Source organism: Tympanuchus pallidicinctus, unplaced genomic scaffold (genome assembly GCF_026119805.1).
Source record: "Tympanuchus pallidicinctus isolate F22 unplaced genomic scaffold, pur_lepc_1.0 scaffold5, whole genome shotgun sequence".
NCBI classification, from domain to species: domain Eukaryota; kingdom Metazoa; phylum Chordata; class Aves; order Galliformes; family Phasianidae; genus Tympanuchus; species Tympanuchus pallidicinctus.
In genome coordinates this window covers 42942778-42962326 of record NW_026294769.1, presented here as the reverse complement: position 1 = coordinate 42962326, position 19549 = coordinate 42942778, and the positions used below count along the sequence as shown (strand labels likewise).

Here is a 19549-nt window from a genome sequence, read left to right as displayed (position 1 = left end):
AAGCTAATTATTCCACTGGATTGCTACCTATTATTTGATAGCAAATACTAGTAAGCAATGACGAAGCGTCTACTTGCCATTTGTGAAGAAATGGATTGCTCCAGAGGCTGCTGATGTTATGGAAAAGCTCTTAGACATTCCCTCAAAACGTGGGCTGGGTCACAGCAGGACTGTCACTTTCTGACACCTGCTGGATGATCTTCACTCTCCATGGCTCCCATACAGCTTCACAGTGGACAGAAGCTTCCCTATTTGCATCTGCTTTCCTTTATCTCACGAAGGGAAGGCTATGGAGTGAGTGAGCACAGACTGCTGATGCATTCCCAGGCACAAGGCACATGGCAGGATTATGCAGCTTGCGATGCTGCTACCCTACTGTCATGCACATAAATAAGAGTTAGTAGCAAGAAAGAATGAAAATCTGTCTCATAAATTTTACCATCTCTTCAAGCCTGCCACAGATTTTGAAAGATCAGAAAACAGATTATACTGTGGAATATATATCTTTACACCCAAATATATATTTTCTGTGCTTGACAAATTATTGTAACTGAGAAGGAATGAACATGCTCAGCTCCACCGACTTGGCTGGAAGGTGGAAGTGCTCAGTCTGTCACAGGGCCAGGCCTGGAGACATCTTTTATCTTAAAGCCTGTGACAAAGCACACAAACAGAATATTTCTGTATGCATTAATCATCTACTTACTTATAATTTAAATGTCTGTTGCATAAATTACTTTTAATGGACTAATAAAAGCGAAACCCACTGTTTGCACTGGGAAGTGCAAGCAAAATACATTTTTATTATTTCTATGCTGTCTAATTTTAAAACAGAATAACCAAGCCCCTGGGATGTTCATCAGTTGTTCGATTTGTAGTACTGAGCTAACAGATGAGGAAAGCAGGAGGAAAGAAACCCTAATCATTCTTGTCCTTTTATTTGTGCAGTTGGGTAGCTTTGGTACTTGGCAATGCTGTCAAGTATGGCAAACATAGCAAGGTGCTGTCTTGTCTTCCAGAATGTCCACTTTTGTTTTCGTTTATTAAAAGATAAATCCCTTTCAGGAATGGTTATGAGAGAACTTAAAAGCCCAAAGTAACCCCTCTTGAGATCACTACATGGATGTGCTGCCAGCTGCAGTAATTAGGCTGGAAATTCTGAGCACTTTTTCCTCTGACTTTTGTCAGAAACTTTAAATAGAATAAAATAGCTCAGTTGGAAGGGATCTACAAAGAGTGAAACGGCCTGACCATTTCAGAGCTAACCAGAAGTGAAAGCATATTATTAAGGGCATTGTTCAAATGTCTCTTCAACACTGACAAGCATGGGGTGTCAACACCTCTCTAGGAATCCTGTTCCACTGTTTGACCACCCTCAGTAAAGAAATGATTCCTAACGCCCGGTTTGACATTCTTCTGGCACAGCTCTGTGCATTCCCACACTGCCATCAGTTCCCAGAAGCAGAGCCCAGCATCTCCCTCTGCTTCTCCCTTCAGGGAGAAGCAGAGAGCAGTGAGGCCTTCTCTGCTCCAGCTTGCGCAACACAGTGCCATCAGTCTCCCCTCACAGGACATGCTTTCAGCACTGTTAGTTGCTCTGGATGCTTTCAAGGACATCTTTGTTGTACTGGAGAAACCAGAACTGCATGCAGTATTCCAGGTCAGGCCACACCGATGCTAAATAAAGCAGGACAGTCACCTCTTTCGGCCGGCTGGCTATCCTGTGCTTAACGGACCCCAAAATGTGGTTTTCCCTCACAGCTGCCAGATCATGCTGCTGGTTCGCACTGAGCAGCTGTCACCAACACCCCAGGTCCCTTTCTGCTTTCTTGCCAGTTGTCTCCCAGCCTGTGCACTGCCATTTCAGATGGCTACTGCAGATAAGGGCTGCACCAGTCATGCTCCCTCATTATCAGCGAGGTGACATCAGCAGTAGGGATCACTGGTGCTAATGCCTCACCCTGAGGCCTCCCATGTATCGCCTGTGTGCTATCAGCAGCCAGCAGCTGAGCCACACCTCTGCTGTGTCCTCTGCTCACCCCTGGGGCAGAGCATGGCCTAGTTGTGGGGACAGCAAGCCCCACTGGGGTGAGGGAGCCCCAGCAGCTCCAGAGCAAAAAGTGTGATGAGTGCCACCCCATCAGGCCTGGCTCTGCTGCCTCATGCAACCCAGGTGCAAGGCAGTGTCTCCCTGCCATTGTTTCACAGGATTTGGCTGAGGGGACAGGCAGCTCCAGAGATGCTTTTTGGAGACCTCCTCAGCTGGAAAGCCCCTGGGACTCACCCCCTACATTGGGTTTACGTGCCAAGATTTTGGTCACGGTGGGGCTGCATGGGTAGCCTCTGTGAGCAGAGCCCAGCACTGCCCCACATCAGATCACAGCCACCTCCAGCTGCTCCAGAAGGCACCTGCCTCTGCCAGAGCTGAGCCATGAGTGACGTTGGGTGTGCTCTGGGAGAGCAGATTTAAGGAAGGGAAACACTGTTGGGCAACAGCAGCTGGGAGAAATGGGAGAGAAACAGTCCTGCAGTCATCAAGGTCAGTGCAGGAGGGCAGGAGATGGTCCAGGCACAGAACACAAGTTCCCTGCAGCCCAGGAGAAGCCCATAGTGGAGAAGGCTGTCCCCCTGCAGCCCACGGACACGCAGAGCAGCGCTCCACTGCAAGCACAGAAGAGCCCAGGGGGCAGCAGTAGATGCAGCTGAAGGATCCACAACCAGTGCAGAGCCTCAGCAGGAGCTGTGGGGCCTTTTGCTGCAACAGTGCATGCCTGAAGGCTGGGCCCCACGGCACAGACCCATGTTGGAGAGGTGCTGGGAGAGCTGCAGTCTGTGGGAAGCCCATGGGGGAATCAGCTGGGGAAGGATGGCATCTCATGGGAGGCACCAACATGGAGCAGGGGCAGAGAGCGGCAGTGGAGGAGCGGCTGTCCCTATTTTCCTGTGCTGCTCAGAGGTAGAACAGGGTGGAAGAGAAGGAAGGTGGTTTTAGCGTGCTTTTGGTTCTCACTACTGTACTCTGTTAGTCATAGGTAATAAATTGCATTGCTCTCCTATGCCGTGCGTTCAGCCCATGACAATAAGCAGTGAGCGATCTCAACCCACGAGCCCTTTCTCACAGCACGTTCTCCCCCCGTTCCTATGAGGGCAGTGACCGCAGCGCAGCGGAGCTGAGCTGCTCAGGACGTGACACGACCACAGCGCTACCCGCGGCGGTGAGCGAGGGCCGTGTCCAGCCGCCCCGCCCGCCCCTCGCCGTCAGCCCGCACCTGCTGGAGCCGGGGAGGCCGGTGCAGAGGGGAGGTGACGCGTGGCCGTCACCCCGATCCCGGCACGTAGCCCGGAAGCGCAACGACCGCCTGCAAAACCGCCGACTCGCGCTCTTTTCGACGCCGACCTCCGCGGCCCACCCGGGACGGACTACCTTTCCCAGGAGCCCCGCGGGGCGGTGCAGCGGGCTCGACTCGCTCCGCCCCGCGCTCGCCCCGTCCCTCCGCGCTGCACGACGGTCCTTATAGTCCGCGCTCCTTCCGCGCTGCGGGTCGCGGTGCCGGGAAAGACTACAGCTCCCAACGGCCGCGCGGCGCCGCGCCTGCGCCGCCGGCCTGGAAGTGAGAGAGGCCGTTGCGTTACGGGCAACGGCCGAGGCGGCGGAGCGGCGGCGAGCGGCGGTGCCGGCGGCTTCCGCGTCGGCTTCCGCGTCTGCGGGCGGGGCGGCGGCGGCGGCGGCGGCGGCAGGGGGGAGCTCAGTGGATGGGGCGCTGCGGCCGGCGGCGGTTCCGGCATCCGTCAGACGCCGGCCGGCGGCCGGGGAGGAGGGGATGAGCCCGTGAGGCGGAGGAGCGCGGGTGGGGCGAGCCCGGCCGGAGCGGAGCGATGTCCCAGCCCCGGCAGCAGCCGCCGCCGCCGCCGTCTCCTCAGCAGCAGCCGCAGCCGCCGCCTCCGGCCGCCGCCAAGAAGCGGGAGCGGCGCATCTTCTCGGGCACCTGCCCCGACCCCAAATGCCAGGCGCGGCTGTTCTTCCCGGCCCACGGGCCGCAGGGCGCCGGCAGCATCGAGTGCACGGACTGCGGGCAGCGGCACGAGCAGCGGCAGCTGCTGGCGGTGGAGGAGGTGACGGACCCCGACCTGGTGCTGCACAACCTGCTGCGGAACGCGCTGCTGGGCGTCAGCGGCGCCGGGCCGCCCCGCAGGAACACCGAGCTCGTCAAGGTGCTGGGCCTCTCCAACTACCACTGCAAGCTGCTGGCTCCCATCCTGGCCCGCTACGGCATGGACAAGCAGACGGGCAAGGCCAAGCTCCTCACGGAGATGAACCAGGGAGACATCTTCGACTGCTCCCTGCTGGGGGACCGCGCCTTCCTCATCGAGCCGGAGCACGTCGAGACCGTCGGCTACGGCAAGGACCGCTCCGGCAGCCTCATCTACCTGCATGACACTCTGGAAGACATCAAGAAGGCCAACAACAGCCAGGAGTGCCTCATTCCTGTCCACGTGGATGGAGACGGCCACTGTCTGGTCCACGCGGTCTCACGGGCGCTCGTGGGCAGGGAACTATTCTGGCACGCTCTGCGAGAGAACTTGAAGAAGCATTTTGAGGAGAACCTGAGTCACTACAAGGCGCTCTTCCACGATTTTATCGACGTGGCTGAGTGGGAGGACATCATCAATGAGTGCGACCCGTTGTTTGTTCCTCCGGAAGGTGTGCCCATGGGCCTTAGGAATATTCACATCTTTGGCCTGGCCAACGTGCTTCATCGGCCTATCATCCTGTTAGACTCACTGAGCGGAATGCGAAGCTCCGGAGACTATTCAGCAACATTCCTCCCTGGTCTGGTACCCCTAGAAAAATGTATGGGAAAAGATGGCATGTTGAACAAGCCGATTTGCATCGCCTGGAGTAGTTCAGGACGTAACCATTATATTCCTCTGGTTGGAATAAAAGGTGCTGCTTTACCTAAACTGCCTAGAAAGCTCCTGCCTAAAGCCTGGGGAGTTCCACAAGACCTCATCAAAAAATACATCAAGTTAGAGGAGGACGGTGGTTGTGTTATCGGAGGAGACAGAAGCTTGCAAGATAAGTATTTGATGAGACTGGTTGCTGCAATGGAGGAGGTTTTCATGAGTAAACACGGTATTCACCCCAGTCTTGTAGCTGATGTGCATCAGTACTTCTACAGAAGGACTGGGGTAATAGGAGTCCAGCCTGAAGAAGTCACGGCAGCTGCCAAAAAAGCAGTGATGGACAACCGCCTTCACAGGTGCCTGATGTGTGGAGCCCTTTCAGAACATCATGTGCCTCCAGAGTGGTTGGCTCCAGGGGGGAAATTGTATAATCTGGCAAAAAATACCCACGGTCAGCTGAGGCCTGACAAAAATTACAGCTTTCCCCTGAACAATTTGGTGTGTTCTTACAGCCCTGCAAAGGATGTGCTGGTACCAGACTACAGCCTGAGTAGTTTGACTACGTGTAACTGGTGTCACAGTAACTTAGTGCGTCGTGTCCGAGAAGACGGCTCTGTTTCGTATTTGGATGGAGACAGAACTAACACTAGGTCTACGGGTGGCAAGTGTGGCTGTGGATTCAAGCACTACTGGGAAGGTAAAGAGTACGATAACCTCCCCGAAGCGTTTCCCATTACTCTCGAGTGGAGTGGAAGAGTGGTGAGAGAGACGGTCTACTGGTTTCAGTATGAAAGTGACACCTCTTTGAACAGCAACGTGTATGATGTTGCCATGAAGCTTGTCACCAAACATTTCCCTGGTGAGTTTGGTAGTGAGATTCTTGTTCAGAAAGTTGTCAACACGATATTGCATCAAACTGCCAAAAAGAACCCTGATGATTATACCCCTGTAAATATTGACGGTGCTCATGCCCAAAGAGCTGGGGAGGTACAGCAAGGACAAGAGTTAGAATCACAACTTCCAACCAAAATTATTTTGACTGGACAGAAGACAAAAACTTTGCACAAGGAGGAGTTAAATATGAGCAAAATTGAAAGAACTATTCAGCAGAACATTGCAGACCAGGCCTCTGTGATGCAGAAACGGAAAAGTGAAAAAGTAAAACAAGAGCACAAAGGGCAACCGAGAACTGTGTCTCCAGGGGCTGTTCGTGAGGGGCCATCATCTGCACCTGCTACGCCAACAAAAACCCCGTATTCGCCAACGTCTACAAAGGAAAAGAAAATCCGAATAACAACGAATGATGGGAGGCAGTCCATGCTTACCCTGAAGTGCACTACCACTTTCTTGGAACTACAGGAAAGCATAGCTAGAGAGTTTAATATTCCTCCATATTTGCAATGTATTCGCTATGGCTTTCCTCCTAAAGAGCTTTTGCCTCCCAAAGAAGGCATGGAAAATGAACCTGTGCCTTTGCAGCATGGTGACAGAATTGCCATAGAAATCCTGAAAGGTAAGGAGGAGAGCAGCCAGCCTGCTGCAGCACACTCAGCCCACGCCGTGAAACATGACGATGTGGCAGTGACCAGTAAAATCTCATCGAAGGAGCTGCAGGAGCAAGTTGATAAGGAGATGTACTCTCTGTGTCTTCTAGCAACGCTGATGGGTAAGGCTGGCTTCAAGTTGTACTTTAAATTGCTTTTTAAAATAGAAATTACAATTTTACAAAATAGTGTTACATCCATCTAATCTGTAACTGTGAACAGAGTAGTGGCTTTATTCCTCTTACTAGAACAACAGTTAACATGCCATCAGTGATTTTTTTTTTTTTTTGAGTGTTGTTACTTCTTAAAATGTGTATGTCAGATAGTTGTTCTTTGCTATAAAATCCTCTTGAAACAGTTACTGTTTAGGAGATGGTGTATTTCCTCTTCTGACTATCTCTCTACTTGTGATATCCGTTTGTTTTTCCAGGGTCAATAAAGCACACATCTGAGGTGTACCTGTGTGAGCTGCATACTGGCTCTCCTTATATCTCCCTCAGGTTACAGGAAATCAGAGCAGGTGTGAGAGGGGCATGTTGCCTGTCTGCTTGTGGGAAGTTTGAGGACTCAGTTCTCACCTTTCTAGGATAAAAAGTCGTAGCATTTCTTCCCTTGGGAGTTGTGTTGATTTCAGCTAATCAATACAACATTTTCTCTGTAGCTGATGTGCCAATTTTGCATCAAGATCTGGTCTTTTTAAGAAGCTGTGAAATGTATCGTTTAGAACGCAAGCAGAGGAGAACCTGAAAGTAGCTAAATGCATATTTGAATCCCAAATGTAGACGTAGGGTAGCAAAGCTATGCTCATAAATTGTCATTCTCGTAAATGGCCATTAATCATTCAAAACAGATGAACTTCTCCTGGTTGCCTATGGTTTTATTTTCCTGTTTGGGCTCAGGAGACTTGGGCCTTCATTTGTGTGCCAGGCTCTCTGGATAACTAAATATTTTAATTTGGTGACTGACAAAAGACAGCTTTTCTTGGCTTTGCTTTTTTTTTTTTTTTTTCCTTCCTTCCCAGCATGTATGAGTGTGCTATTTTGAAATGACTTTTCTGTATTAAGTTGAGCAGTTCTTGCTGTTTAGTAACAGGAAGCAGAACAATAATTACCGTTTAGCTGTCTAAACAAGTTGAACGGTAATGTTTGTTGCAGTTGTTTTTGTTTAAGAGTGAGACTTCTCTTCTGCTGGAGGGATTTGGTGTGGCCAAAGCATGTGATGTTTTAGAAACAAAACCACGGCATAATCATAGAGTGACATGTCAGAAACTCATAATGCAGAACTTTGATTTTTTTTTTCCAAGCCTGCTTGTTCCCTCCCGTACCTCTGGCAAGAAAGAGCATGCTGAGCCACTTGGCACCTCATCCAATGACGTTTGTGCCGCAGTTCCAAAGTGCAGGAGAAGGCTAGGTTGGGTTTCTTGATTTGAAAATGAAACTTAGAGTGTTTTCCCATTCTCAAGAAATACTCTTGAAAATGTAGCTATTTATTGGCTTACAAAATACTCTGAAGTGCTTTAAAATATCTTAGTGACTTCAGCATGAAGGTGTCTGATTTTTTTAATTATCATTATTGTTATTTTTTAACGTATGCTTATCTATAAAGCGTGAGCTGGTCTTGTATTCTAGCATCAGTTTTTGTTTCTGGCTGTCATTGCTGTGGGATTTTGCTTGGGAAACACAGGTTAGAATAGCGTTTACCTCACGCGTCCTTATCCATTTTGTGTTATTAGCACAACTAAAAGTGGCAGCAAACCACTGACCGACTAGTTCTAACAATGTGTGCAGCTATTGAGTAAGGTGCTATTTTTATGTAGTCGCTTTTCACATCAGGGCGTCATTTTCCTTCAGCAATACTTGTGGAAAAGATCCAGGCAGCCAACTACTTCCTATTGTGATTTTTCAGATGAGAGACAAGCTTTAAAAACTCCAAGTCATTACACTTTCATGATAAGATTCAGGTGCCAGTTCCTTAGCTGCTATATTCAGCCTTTCTGGGACAAGAAACCACAGTGTTCCTCAGTTGTGCTTTTGCACAGTTGAACAGTGCTGCTGAGTTTTGAGAGTCAGAGTATCCTGCGTGCTTTTGCTGTAACTTGTATTCGTTAAGTGTTCATCTAACGTGGTCAGATGAGAACATGCATTTCTCCTCTGCTATTGAACGAGCTTTGGATCAGACTAACTTTTTCTGTTTTGTTCCTCCCCCGCCCATAGTGCCCATAGTGAAAGTTTGTATTTGGAGTTCTATGGCTACTCATTCTGGATGTGTAAAAGATATGATTGCATACAGAGCCTTCTCTTGTCTGAGTAGATGTTTCTTTCCTATTTTAGTTACTATGATTTTTCTTTTCTGGTCTCAGCTAGCTAACTCATTTAAATTTTAAGCCTCGGTATTTTGTTTTTATGCATATCAGTTGAAAATGAGCTTTGGGAAATCAGATACTGTAATTTCTGAGCTACTTACCATATTAATGCTGACTTTTTTTTTTTTAAGCTTTCTCCCCTGTTTTTGTTTAGCTCAAAATATACAATCGTCAAGGAAATCAGTACAGGAAGTTTAATTCTGCATTAACATAGTAAAAACATAGTATTTTCAAACTGATGTAATTACTCCCATGCAAAACTACCTGGATGTGTGCAAGCCAAATATGAATCTATTTTAGTCAGTTGTTTTTGCATTGATAAATCCATTGGTGCACATGAAATTCAAAGAACCTGGTTTAAATTAAGAATATTGATTGATGCCAGGATTTGCTTGGATTGAAACAGCCTGTTTTAGAGCCAGATGTAGTTCCTTGTAACCTGTGATTACCAGCTGAATTTTTGGTTTGTTCTGCACTCCTGCATGCCTCCTCTGCTGTGCAAAGCGATGGTCTCGGGCATGGACTGGCAGAGGTTAGTGGGCACCTGCTCCTCAAAGCGGTGCATGGAGCACGCTTGTGGGTAGAATATTCTTTGTGTGTTGCCACTCCTCATGTTGTGGGGTTGAACTCTGGTCTGAGGGAGTGTGTGCTGTGGTGATAATAGCGTGGAGAACATCGTCCCTGATAAATGCAGCATCTGCAGGGAGTTTGTAATCTAAATGATCTCCCAATTGAACTTGTGGCCTGTAAGCATCTTGCACTGTAGACAAAACCAAAACAAACAGTGAAACCCAAATGGGAGCAAAAATGTGTAGACCTCAAACACAGTCCAGTTCAGTCTTAGCCAGTAGTTACTCGAGTCTGGGAAAGTCCAGTTGCAATTGCTTTGGTTATTTTTGGTGTTCCAATCTCTAGCAAAACAGTGTAGGTTTTTTGTGTTTCTTTCGGTGGCTGATGCTTTTGTTTCTTGAGCCCTTCTCCCTGTACTTTCCAGCATGTAGTCCTTGTTAGTGTTGCATCAAAGGCTGTCTAAACAATGGTGCTTCTCTGGTGAAAAAGCCGGCCTGGAGCACACAGATATCATTTCTTCTTAGAAAATGCCTCTAATTTATAAAAGTGGGTCTTTACTGAAGGCCTAGTGGGGGTCTTGTAGGATCCCTGCAATAAAAATGAATTGCTAAACGCAGCAGAACAGGAGTCTGCAAATGGAGTCAGCTATTGTGGCTGCTGGCTGTGGCTTCTCAAAGCTAAAGCAGACTGAAAACTGTTTTACTGCTTATCAGTGTAGTGGTTGTTTTGGTTCCTGTGTACAGTATTTAAATTGACAGAAGGAGGACTTCAGGTTGCTGATGCTTGAGGGGAAAGCAAAGGGCCACAGCTGTGATAGTGTGGAGCCACTGCATAGAGAGATGTCTGTTTCCAAATGTAATTGAGAACAGGGATGCAGGATAGTAGTGAGCCTCTTTTGAAATGGCAGAAAATAGGAAAATGTATTCTCATCGGTGAGTTCCCTCCCTCTGTGTGTGAGAAAGAGGGAAACTGTGGCAGTTGTGAGGAGGGCATGAGATTGCTTCCTTGAGCTGTCTTTAGTGAGGTCAGTGAGAGCTTAGGAGGAGCTTTGAATTTGTGAGTGAATCCAGAGATGGGGGTTGTCAGGATAAGGCCAAAAGATAAGACACTGTTCTTAGTAGGTCAGGGAAGTAAGGAAGTAGCAGGTGCTCTCACTGGGAAGTGGACGTCTGACCGGATCAGTCAGCTGGTGAATCTCTGAGCTTGATGTGTGAAAGAATGGAATGAAATGGCATGTAATGCTTTAATGGAAAACGTTTATGATGAAGCAGATTGCGTAGGGCTCCTTTGTATATGATGTCTAAAGGGAAAGCAGGAAGGTGTGCTGTCCTTTTTTGTAGAGAACGGGGTCTTGAATAACGCTTGGAGCGGAGAGGAGAGTGGCAGAAGTGTTCTGCTGGGGAACACAGCGAGCAGGGAGCGTACAGGACGCCCTGCCTGGCAGGGAAGGGAGCTTGGGAAGTTGAGCAATGATTTAAAGGTCTCTGTAGCACAGGGCAGCACATAGTGCTGCTGCTGTGGTGGTCACCTGGCCTCTTACCTGAAGTGGTAGCTAGCACAGTAGCTGCGGATACCTTGTGGGATGTGCAGTGAACAAAAGGGAAGAAAGCATTCATTCAGTATATTCAGCACGTGTAAGCTATAGCTTCTACCTTAACAACAAGCAAAGAAATTTGGATGGATGATATTTTGCATCCCCATGCCTTCCAACTATATCTGTGTATCTATATTCCATGTAGTAACTACGTTCACTGATTTTTAGTTGGTTATTTACATTCCCCTATTTTAATAGAAAACTGAGACAAATGGTTATTGAGAACTTAATGCCTACAAAAGGATGTAATTTGTGTTTCAAGTATCTCAATACTTTCCCAGGAGGTTTGATATGAAGTAAGGAAAAGCCTTTCTGAATGAATGAATATCCTTTAATTTTTCTGCCTCAGGAGGAAGGAACTTGCTAGCATTTGCACTACTTTGTCACTACACCATGTGTTGCCTTTGCAAGGCAGGTGAATGGTTAGCAAAATGAGCATAGGTTAAAGTGCAGCTCTTACCTCATTTATTGGGTGCTCTGTCAGGTCACTGCTGTTGTCATCATAGTCAAATCGCTCAGTTCTTTACATCCCTTACAATATTCTAGTGATTTTTTTTTTTAAATTTTATTTTATTCTTGTTCACTTTTTTTTTAATAAACTTCCAGCAACGTTTAAAGTTACCACGTTTCAATGCCATTTCTGGCATCTTTGAAAACTGCAAATTCCGTGGGGCTGGTGGGTCCCCAGAATTGCTGTTTCATTTGTATGTGCCCACAGCATGGCCACAGCTCCTACCTGGCTGCCTGCAGGGAGACCAGTGCTGCAGCTGCAGGGTGAAGCCTGTACAGCAGCTGTGTAATGGAGGCATGGTTTTGGGAAAGGTGTAGGGGTGTACAACTGACATACAAGGATATGTACTTGAATTTTGGAAGAGTCTTAGTGATTTTCTAGCATGAGGAATAGGATAGGAGGGGAATGGAGACTTGAGTTTACAGCTTGGCAAAGAACCAGGCACTGCAGCTTGGATCAAATCAAATTTGGGAACCTTTATACTAGAACCTAAGAGGTTTGTCTGCAGACTGTGCTTTTCTTGAAAGCTGCTCAGGTGTCCTGGGTTCCCGGTGTATAAATTGCAATAACAATTCAAATTCTTAATAGCATTGACGAGTGAGGATTCAGTTTTTACTCAAGCAGTTATGTTTTCCAGCCATTGCCTATAAACTTAAAATAAGAGCATTTAATTCTAATGATTGCGTTTGACTTTTACAGGAGAAGACGTCTGGTCTTATGCAAAGGGCCTTCCTCAATTGTTTCAGCAGGGCGGAGTATTCTACAGCATAATGAAGAAAACCACAGGTATTTCTTTGTTTTTGTTTTTCTCCTTTTGTTTTTTCTGTTTTCAAACCTTTAACACCGTAAATTGTTGTTTATTGTCACGGTACATCTTTGCTTTTTGTAATATTAAGACTTTTGTAATAATAAGACTCCTTGTACACTGTCTTGTACGACTGAGGAATCAGATTACGACTGGTTCATTCAACTTATCTTGCAAATAACCATGCATCTCCATTTAAAGTTACTGACTCGGATGAACAACATCAGCGAGTCAACTGGAAAGATTAAAAACCAAGAAAAAGCCATGGTCTGTTCCTATTATGCATTTAAACACTTGCTGAACAGGGAGTTCATCTTTTTAGTCTGCTTCTTATTAGGTATTTTATACAGGGTTTGTGTGTGTGTTTGAAGTGGTTGGTTAAGTTTGTTTTTTGTATTCTTGAGATTGTTGTTCAAAAGGAAAGCTACCCCTGCACTTGTGTAGATAAATATCTCATTTTGGGCTGTATGTGGAATAATGTAGCAAACAATTACAGTATTTAATATGTTAGATTTGAGATGGCTGTAAAAGTACTACCTACAAAGAGTAACATCTGATTCTTTACAAAGCATTTAGTACTGAGTTCTTTTCTTCATTTGAAGTTTATTTTCTTGTTGAAGTCTTTGCAATTGTAGCTTAGTTCTTTTGATTTCATCTGTTATAAAGCTGCTTTTGCTGCTTTCTTATTGCCACTAAGCAGTTTTATCAACTGAACCTTGGTTATTTCTGGAAACAGGTGTTTTATCACATCATTTCTGTTACATTTGCAATAATTAAATGTGTCATGTACTCACTGCATGCTGCATCTCACTGAATTACTAGTCTGAGAAATAAAATGGACCTGCAGGTGTCTTACAGCAACTCTGCTTTGTTGTAGTTCTCTTCCTATTACTAAGCTTGTGCAGTAAAGGTTTTATGTTTGTGGCAAGCGATTTAGCTTAAACGATGCCCAGTTCTGGACTGATTAATAACCAGCTGGATCTGAAAGCCTGAAACAAATGCCAGAGATGTTAACCCAGCTAGTCATTAACTCACAGAAAATACCTGGCTTAAAAGTTTTTGCCACCTGACTTGTAAGAACTAAGGCCGTGGGAGGTGATGTGCTGTGTTTGAATGTTATTGCATTTCTGTTTGTTCAGATATCTTGTGCTGCTGACACTTTGGTAGGGAGAACCATTTCAGCATTAACATACTGGCATGATTTTAGCATTTTATAAACTACTTAATTTCCACATCAAACAACTAACTGTGCAACTTTTTTTTCACATCAAGAAGCTCCTTACGTGTTTGTAATGTTTTGTTTAATGCAGTGATGCAACTGTTATACTGAATATTTGGAGCAAAGCTGTCCATCCAGCATAGGTATAGTAATTGATTCAAGTTTGATTTAGCAGATACAGTTTGAGAACTCGTTTGGTTTTCAGGGCTGGTCGCAGAAGCTCCTACGGGCTTCTTTTGCAAGTGAAGGTTGAGTTGATAAATTGTTGTTCAGTTTTGTTCTTCAGGCTAACTTAGGTGGTTGGAGTTAAAACTTGCTCTGTACTGTGTTTTGGCTGGTTGGCTATCAGTTCCCATGATATGTAGACACAGGAGCTCTGTCTGAAGTTCTTGAAATAAAGAAAATATCTGTAGATTCCCTGCAGTTGTAGGAATGTGTGAATTGGAAGCCTTGGAGGCAGAACTGGACTGGTCATTTGGGTAATCAGCATTAAAACTGTTTCATTACATTTCATATTATTTCAGTGACCTTTTTATTGATGCTTAGAATATTTGTTTGGACTCCATTTTGGATAACAGAGAAAGGGTTTTGTTGACATCTACTCTGTGTAATTCCTGGTGTTTTTTGTTTTGGTTTGGTTTTTTTTAGTCATTAAAAAGCTGGAAAACTGATTTTTTTCTTTGAGACAGCAGTTTCAGAACTGAAATTTTCCTAGTGAACTCTCAATTTTAGCACATCAGTAGAATACTGAAACAAAATAATGTCTGATGTTTGTTTTGTAAAGGTTAATACTTACAATCTCTAGGACTACTGAGCATAGTAAGTTTGAAATGTTTTGTTTTTTTTTTTTTAAGCTAGCAGCACTTTCTCTCTGAGAAGACAAGAAATAAGGAATACCAACTTGTTCAGGTTTAATTATAGTTGTACACACCCAAACCCTGCTATTTTAACTGGTACAGAAGGGATCTTAAACAATACTTCTCCAGATTTGAAATGTATAGTGATTTGAAATGAACTCTCTTTGGATGTTTCCCATTGGTGGGTTTTGAGGGTTTTTGGGGGGGTCAGCAGCGAGCTCTGGGTGGTGATGGTTTTTGGCTTTCCTGGTGTTACTGCAAGCTGATACTGTTTCTTCAACTTCAGTTGCATTAGACCTGCAGGTCCTGTCAAGTTGGTTGTTTTATTCAGTAGTACTGCAATCCTGTCAGTTCATTAGACTGAGCACAGAAAGCAGCACTACTGTGGATGGTGACATCATATGGCTGTAGTTGTTTTTCCTCAACAGCAAAAAGTTTGTTTTCTCTGGTTTGGATGCGATAATTTTAAGTACAATAATTGCTGTGCATTGTGAGCATGCCTTTAAAACATGGCAACATTTTGAGTAACTTTTTTTTTTAATCCTTGTAGGTTTGGTCGATGGCAAGCACTGTACTTTTCCACATCTGCCTGGTAAAAACTTTGTGTACAACGCGGCGGAAGATCGATTAGAGCTGTGTGTGGATGCTGCTGGGCACTTTCCTATCGGTCCTGATGTCGAAGACTTGGTTAAAGAGGCCTTAAGTCAAGTGCGAGCAGAAGCTGCTTCACGAAGCAGGGAAGCAAGTCCATCTCATGGAATGCTGAAGCTGGGTAGTGGTGGAGTAGTGAAAAAGAAATCTGAACAGCTACATAACATAACTGCATTTCAAGGAAAGGGCCATTCGCTAGGAACTGCATCTGGTAGTCAACAACATGATCAAAGAGCCAGGGAAACACCACTTTTAAGAAAGCATAGTACAGAAACAGACTTCAGTCCTGCTAAAATTGAGCCTTCTGTATTCCCAGCTGCTTCTGGTAAGAGCGAGCTGATCCGAATAGCTCCTGGAGTTGTGACAATGAGAGACAGCAGGCAGCTCGACCCTACTTTGATTGAGGCACAGAGAAAAAAGTTGCAGGAAATGGTCTCCTCTATTCAGGCTTCAATGGATAGACACTTGCGGGATCAGAATACAGAGCAGTCAGCAGCAGTTGATGTATCTCAAAGAAAAGTAGAGGCAGTGAGTTCAACTGCTAAAACTGGGAGCTTTCAGGCTGCCTTGCCTGAACCGTTTTCTGCACCGGGTGGTACTGAACACTTGAATATTGAGTCAGCTGGTGATAACATGGAGAATTCTGTGGGAACAACTTTCCCTGCAAGGTCTAAAGCACAAAAGGGAAATTCTGTTGAGGAGCTTGAGGAAATGGATAGTCAAGATGCAGGAATTAGTAATGTAACTGAGCCAATGGATCACTCTTGATAGGTTAAAATCTAATAAGGGTAGAAGAAATTACTGTTCAAATGTAATGTTTATTGGCTGGGCCACACAAAGTGATTAGTTATTAAATCTTGTACGTATGTCAAAAAAATTATATCATCTTATTCAGTGCATGATAAGCAAGTGTGTGATTGGCAATAGCTTTTAATATTACCATACTGCTACCCAGGCTGGCTCTGTTACCTGTAAATTAGTTATTAGGAAATGCACTGAGATGAATATCTGCTGTAATGTGGGTTATTGAAAGTTCTTTGTAATTTTTAATTCCATGTAAGTCTTAAAATTTAAGCCCATGCGAGATTCTTACTGTGCTAGTTGAGGCTACTGGAAAGGCTAAACCAGGCAAAACTAGAAACTTGACAAGGTTAATCCTGTCCCAGGTACTTAATTCCACTCAAGAATACACTATAAACATGAGCTACACATGAAAAGCAATTGAAACTAAACTTGTCTTAAATTTTACAGTTTGACATATACATTTCTTTAATTACATTGTACTGGCACTTCCTCAGATGTAAAAACGTTTTCATTCATACAGCTGTATACACTTGTCAGAAATCTTGGAATAAGTGTAACTGTAGTCAATTCTATTTTCTGCATATGTCAGTTTAAGCAAGTTAAGAAAGTGTATGGTGAAGATAAAGTGAACGTGGGGTGGTTATGCGTGGCTGTCTGAGCCAACACAGCCATGTTGATGCTCTGGTACATTTCCTCCCAAATACTGAGCTGGTTCAAACGTTTTATGACTTTAAATACAACAGCGGGAGAGAAATTGGCAATTGTAAGAAAAAACAAAAGTTCATTAGCAATTCTGTTTCTCTTAAAAGGCTTCAATTACTAGCATTGGTCAGTAACTGGCAAAAAAAACCCAAACCAAAATAAAACAAGGAAACAACAAAGAACCCAAACAAATAATGGCTGCCCTCTTCAGAGCAAATTAGTGATTTATTGGAAGGAAACGACTCTCTAAAACACATTTTCCTCAAGCATTTGCTAGCAGTTGAGCTTTTGGAAGCTAGCTGTTTACTCAGTGGCAGCAAGGAATGTAACAAGGAATACACGTGTTTCATTGGCTATAAAGACTACCCACCTTGATTGGCTTCAGTTTGGGGTGCAGGTTTCCCTGTGTCTGTAATATTATCGCTGGTATCCACATAAGTAGTGTGTTCATCAGACCTGCAGTGCTAATTTTTAAGGAGGAGCCATTATGCTTGCTCCCTAAGGATGGAATGTTTATCTGATATTGCACTTTGCTTCCTATCTTCATAGCCACATTTAAGTGCACTGTTGTTGCTTCTTCTAATGGTAAAATAACATTGAATGAATGAAAGATGCTAATACAGCTTCAGAGGAATTAAGAGCATTTAAGATATTGAAGTCAGTGTTTGTGCACATGTGGGTTTTTACCAGTTCAGAAATGTTTGTATTGTATATGTTTGTATTCAGAAAAGTCCTCGCTTTTTACATTTCTAATCACTTAAACTGTTCTGAGCATTAGAATGCAAAATGCCCCATGAAGATTTATTTTTGTATGTTTTAAAGAAAAAAAAAAATTAGCTGATGTGATCCACTTAAAGGATAGGCCCCCCATTTTGTGGAAGTCAATTTGAATTTCTCTCTTGACTACCTTCTTATGCAGAGGGAGTGAATATGTTACAATGTATAGGTTTAGGTAAAATAGAAGAATCACATTTTCACGAATAAATGCAAAAACTGAAGGCCTCCAATCTGTAAGTTAGTGACTTGGCAACTTGAAATGTATAAAGTAGTCTGGCACACCAGAACCAACCTTGCTGATGCACTGATTAACTGGCAGTGCTTATTCAATGAGAAACAGGATGCACATGCAGCAGCTGGAAGCTTGCCACGACTTCTGAAAACATTTAGTCTCCCATGAATCAGTCTAGCTGTCTGAAGGCTATTTCTGTATATAAAATGTTGAGCAGAGGATTGTGCTTTGTCACAGCTTGAGGTTTAGAAAAGTCTGGCAGTGGAGCGTTCCTGGGAAGGAACTTCAGTGAGGAGGGGCTGAGGGGAAGGAGTCACCTGAATCTTTTGCGTTTTAGAGAAGACTGCTATCACTTTGACACTTTCAACCTTTCCTTTGCAAAAATCTTCCTCAGTTAAAAATAAATGAGCACTGTATATGAGAGAATTTTAATTTTGAAATAAATTGAAATATTTATTGCACATCATCCTTATTCCAAGGAAAGGTGCTTACTTTAATGCCTTTGTGGTAAGGGTGCAGAAGTTTGTGTGCCTTTTACTGTGTAAAGAGGAAGGCTTGGTTTGCTTTTGACACGCTTCCCATTTCAGCAGCAACTCGATATTTTCAATCTTCACTAAATAGAAGTAGACACAGATAATAGCTCTGCTTGACTCACACTTACTGTCATCTCTGGGATCCACTAATCTCACATAGATCAGAATTCTCCAGTTCCTAAAACAAAATCGTCTCACAAAGGAATGGTAAAATGGTGTCAAAATTACAACATCTGCTGAAATGAACTCTTTTGGTGTCACGTAGGATTGTGCATTTTTTGGTGCAGTGTTCTTATTTCACCTAGCTTTCTCACGCATTTAAATATTAGTGTTTTTGAGAAAGATGGCTTTTGATACTCTCAAGTAAGGCTAAGCTTCATCTACATGCTGGCAAGATGTGTAACTGTACAGGAGAAGTGAAATAAAGAACACTGAAGTGTAAATTTGAACAGATGTTTCCTTTAATTGCTTCCAGTGGATGCAGTTGTAATTTGAAGTGAATCAGAGTGCCTGCATAAGCACCCACGTGCGTGTTAACTTCCCTGCTAGAGTCAGGAAAACTGGTGGGGCACAAGGGCAGGGAAGGCGTTGACTCACTGTGCGTGTGAAGCCCCCTGCGAACGGAGCTTCTGAAATGATTTGAAACCTACACCTTTCTCTTAAACAGCAGCAACAAAAAAACATCCAGCCCAACTTCTTGCTGCTGTGTTGCCTCTGAATTTAGGCTATGGCTCTACATTTTCTTTGAGCGCTCATCTTGCTTACTTTCTTGTCTAGGGGCCGACCACTTTTTAATACAGCATCTCGTGACAAAGATGATATCAATTACTTGAACATTTTAAAATTTACCTAAATGAGAGTAAAACCTAAATGAGAGACGACTACTGAAAAGACAGGCCCAGAACAGCAACCCCACCACCCAGCAACAGCAAAAAAACAAACAGAAACCCAAATGGGAAGCCCCAGGAGAACAGATCAGTTTTGGGGGCAAACGCAAGAGTTTTACTACTTAAAACGCCTTAGTTAGTAAGGTTGGTTTATTTTTTTTTTCATAGTCCTGTTTCTCTGAGAATTACTTGCATTTCAGCGAAGAGAAAGGAAACAGCAACTTGTTAAATGAAATAACATGAATACCTTTGGGTTGTCCTCAGTGTTGCGGACATGAAGAAGCAGCGTATGTTTGTGGTTACAGTTCGCACAGTGTGAAGTAGACGTGGTCTCCAAAAGAACACGCCAGCAGCTTCACAAAGGCACAGTGCTGCAAGGCTGTCTGCTAACAGCCCTGTACGTATACAACGGGCAAACTTTCCACAGCAAAATATTTCATTTACAATCTTTGAAGAAGTGGAACCCATTATCGCTGTCGCAAGGCTAGCAGAGCTCATTGCTGCTTTCTCAGTTTCTTGTGGAAATGTCAGTTAATGAAATTTGGGGTATGCTTGCAGTTGGGAGAGTTATGCTTATGCTACAATGTAAGGAATCA

General features: G+C 44.4%; 1 protein-coding gene across 1 annotated transcript; it reads left to right on the top strand.

The window, feature by feature from the left end:
• Positions 1-3744: 3744 nt before the first annotated feature.
• Positions 3745-18515, top strand: VCPIP1 (valosin containing protein interacting protein 1). The gene is made up of 3 exons (XM_052703866.1): positions 3745-6571; positions 12186-12272; positions 14918-18515. The coding sequence occupies exons 1-3, from the start codon at positions 3877-3879 to the stop codon at positions 15784-15786; spliced, it is 3651 nt and encodes a 1216-aa protein (XP_052559826.1). The 5' UTR covers positions 3745-3876; the 3' UTR covers positions 15787-18515.
• Positions 18516-19549: the final 1034 nt, after the last annotated feature.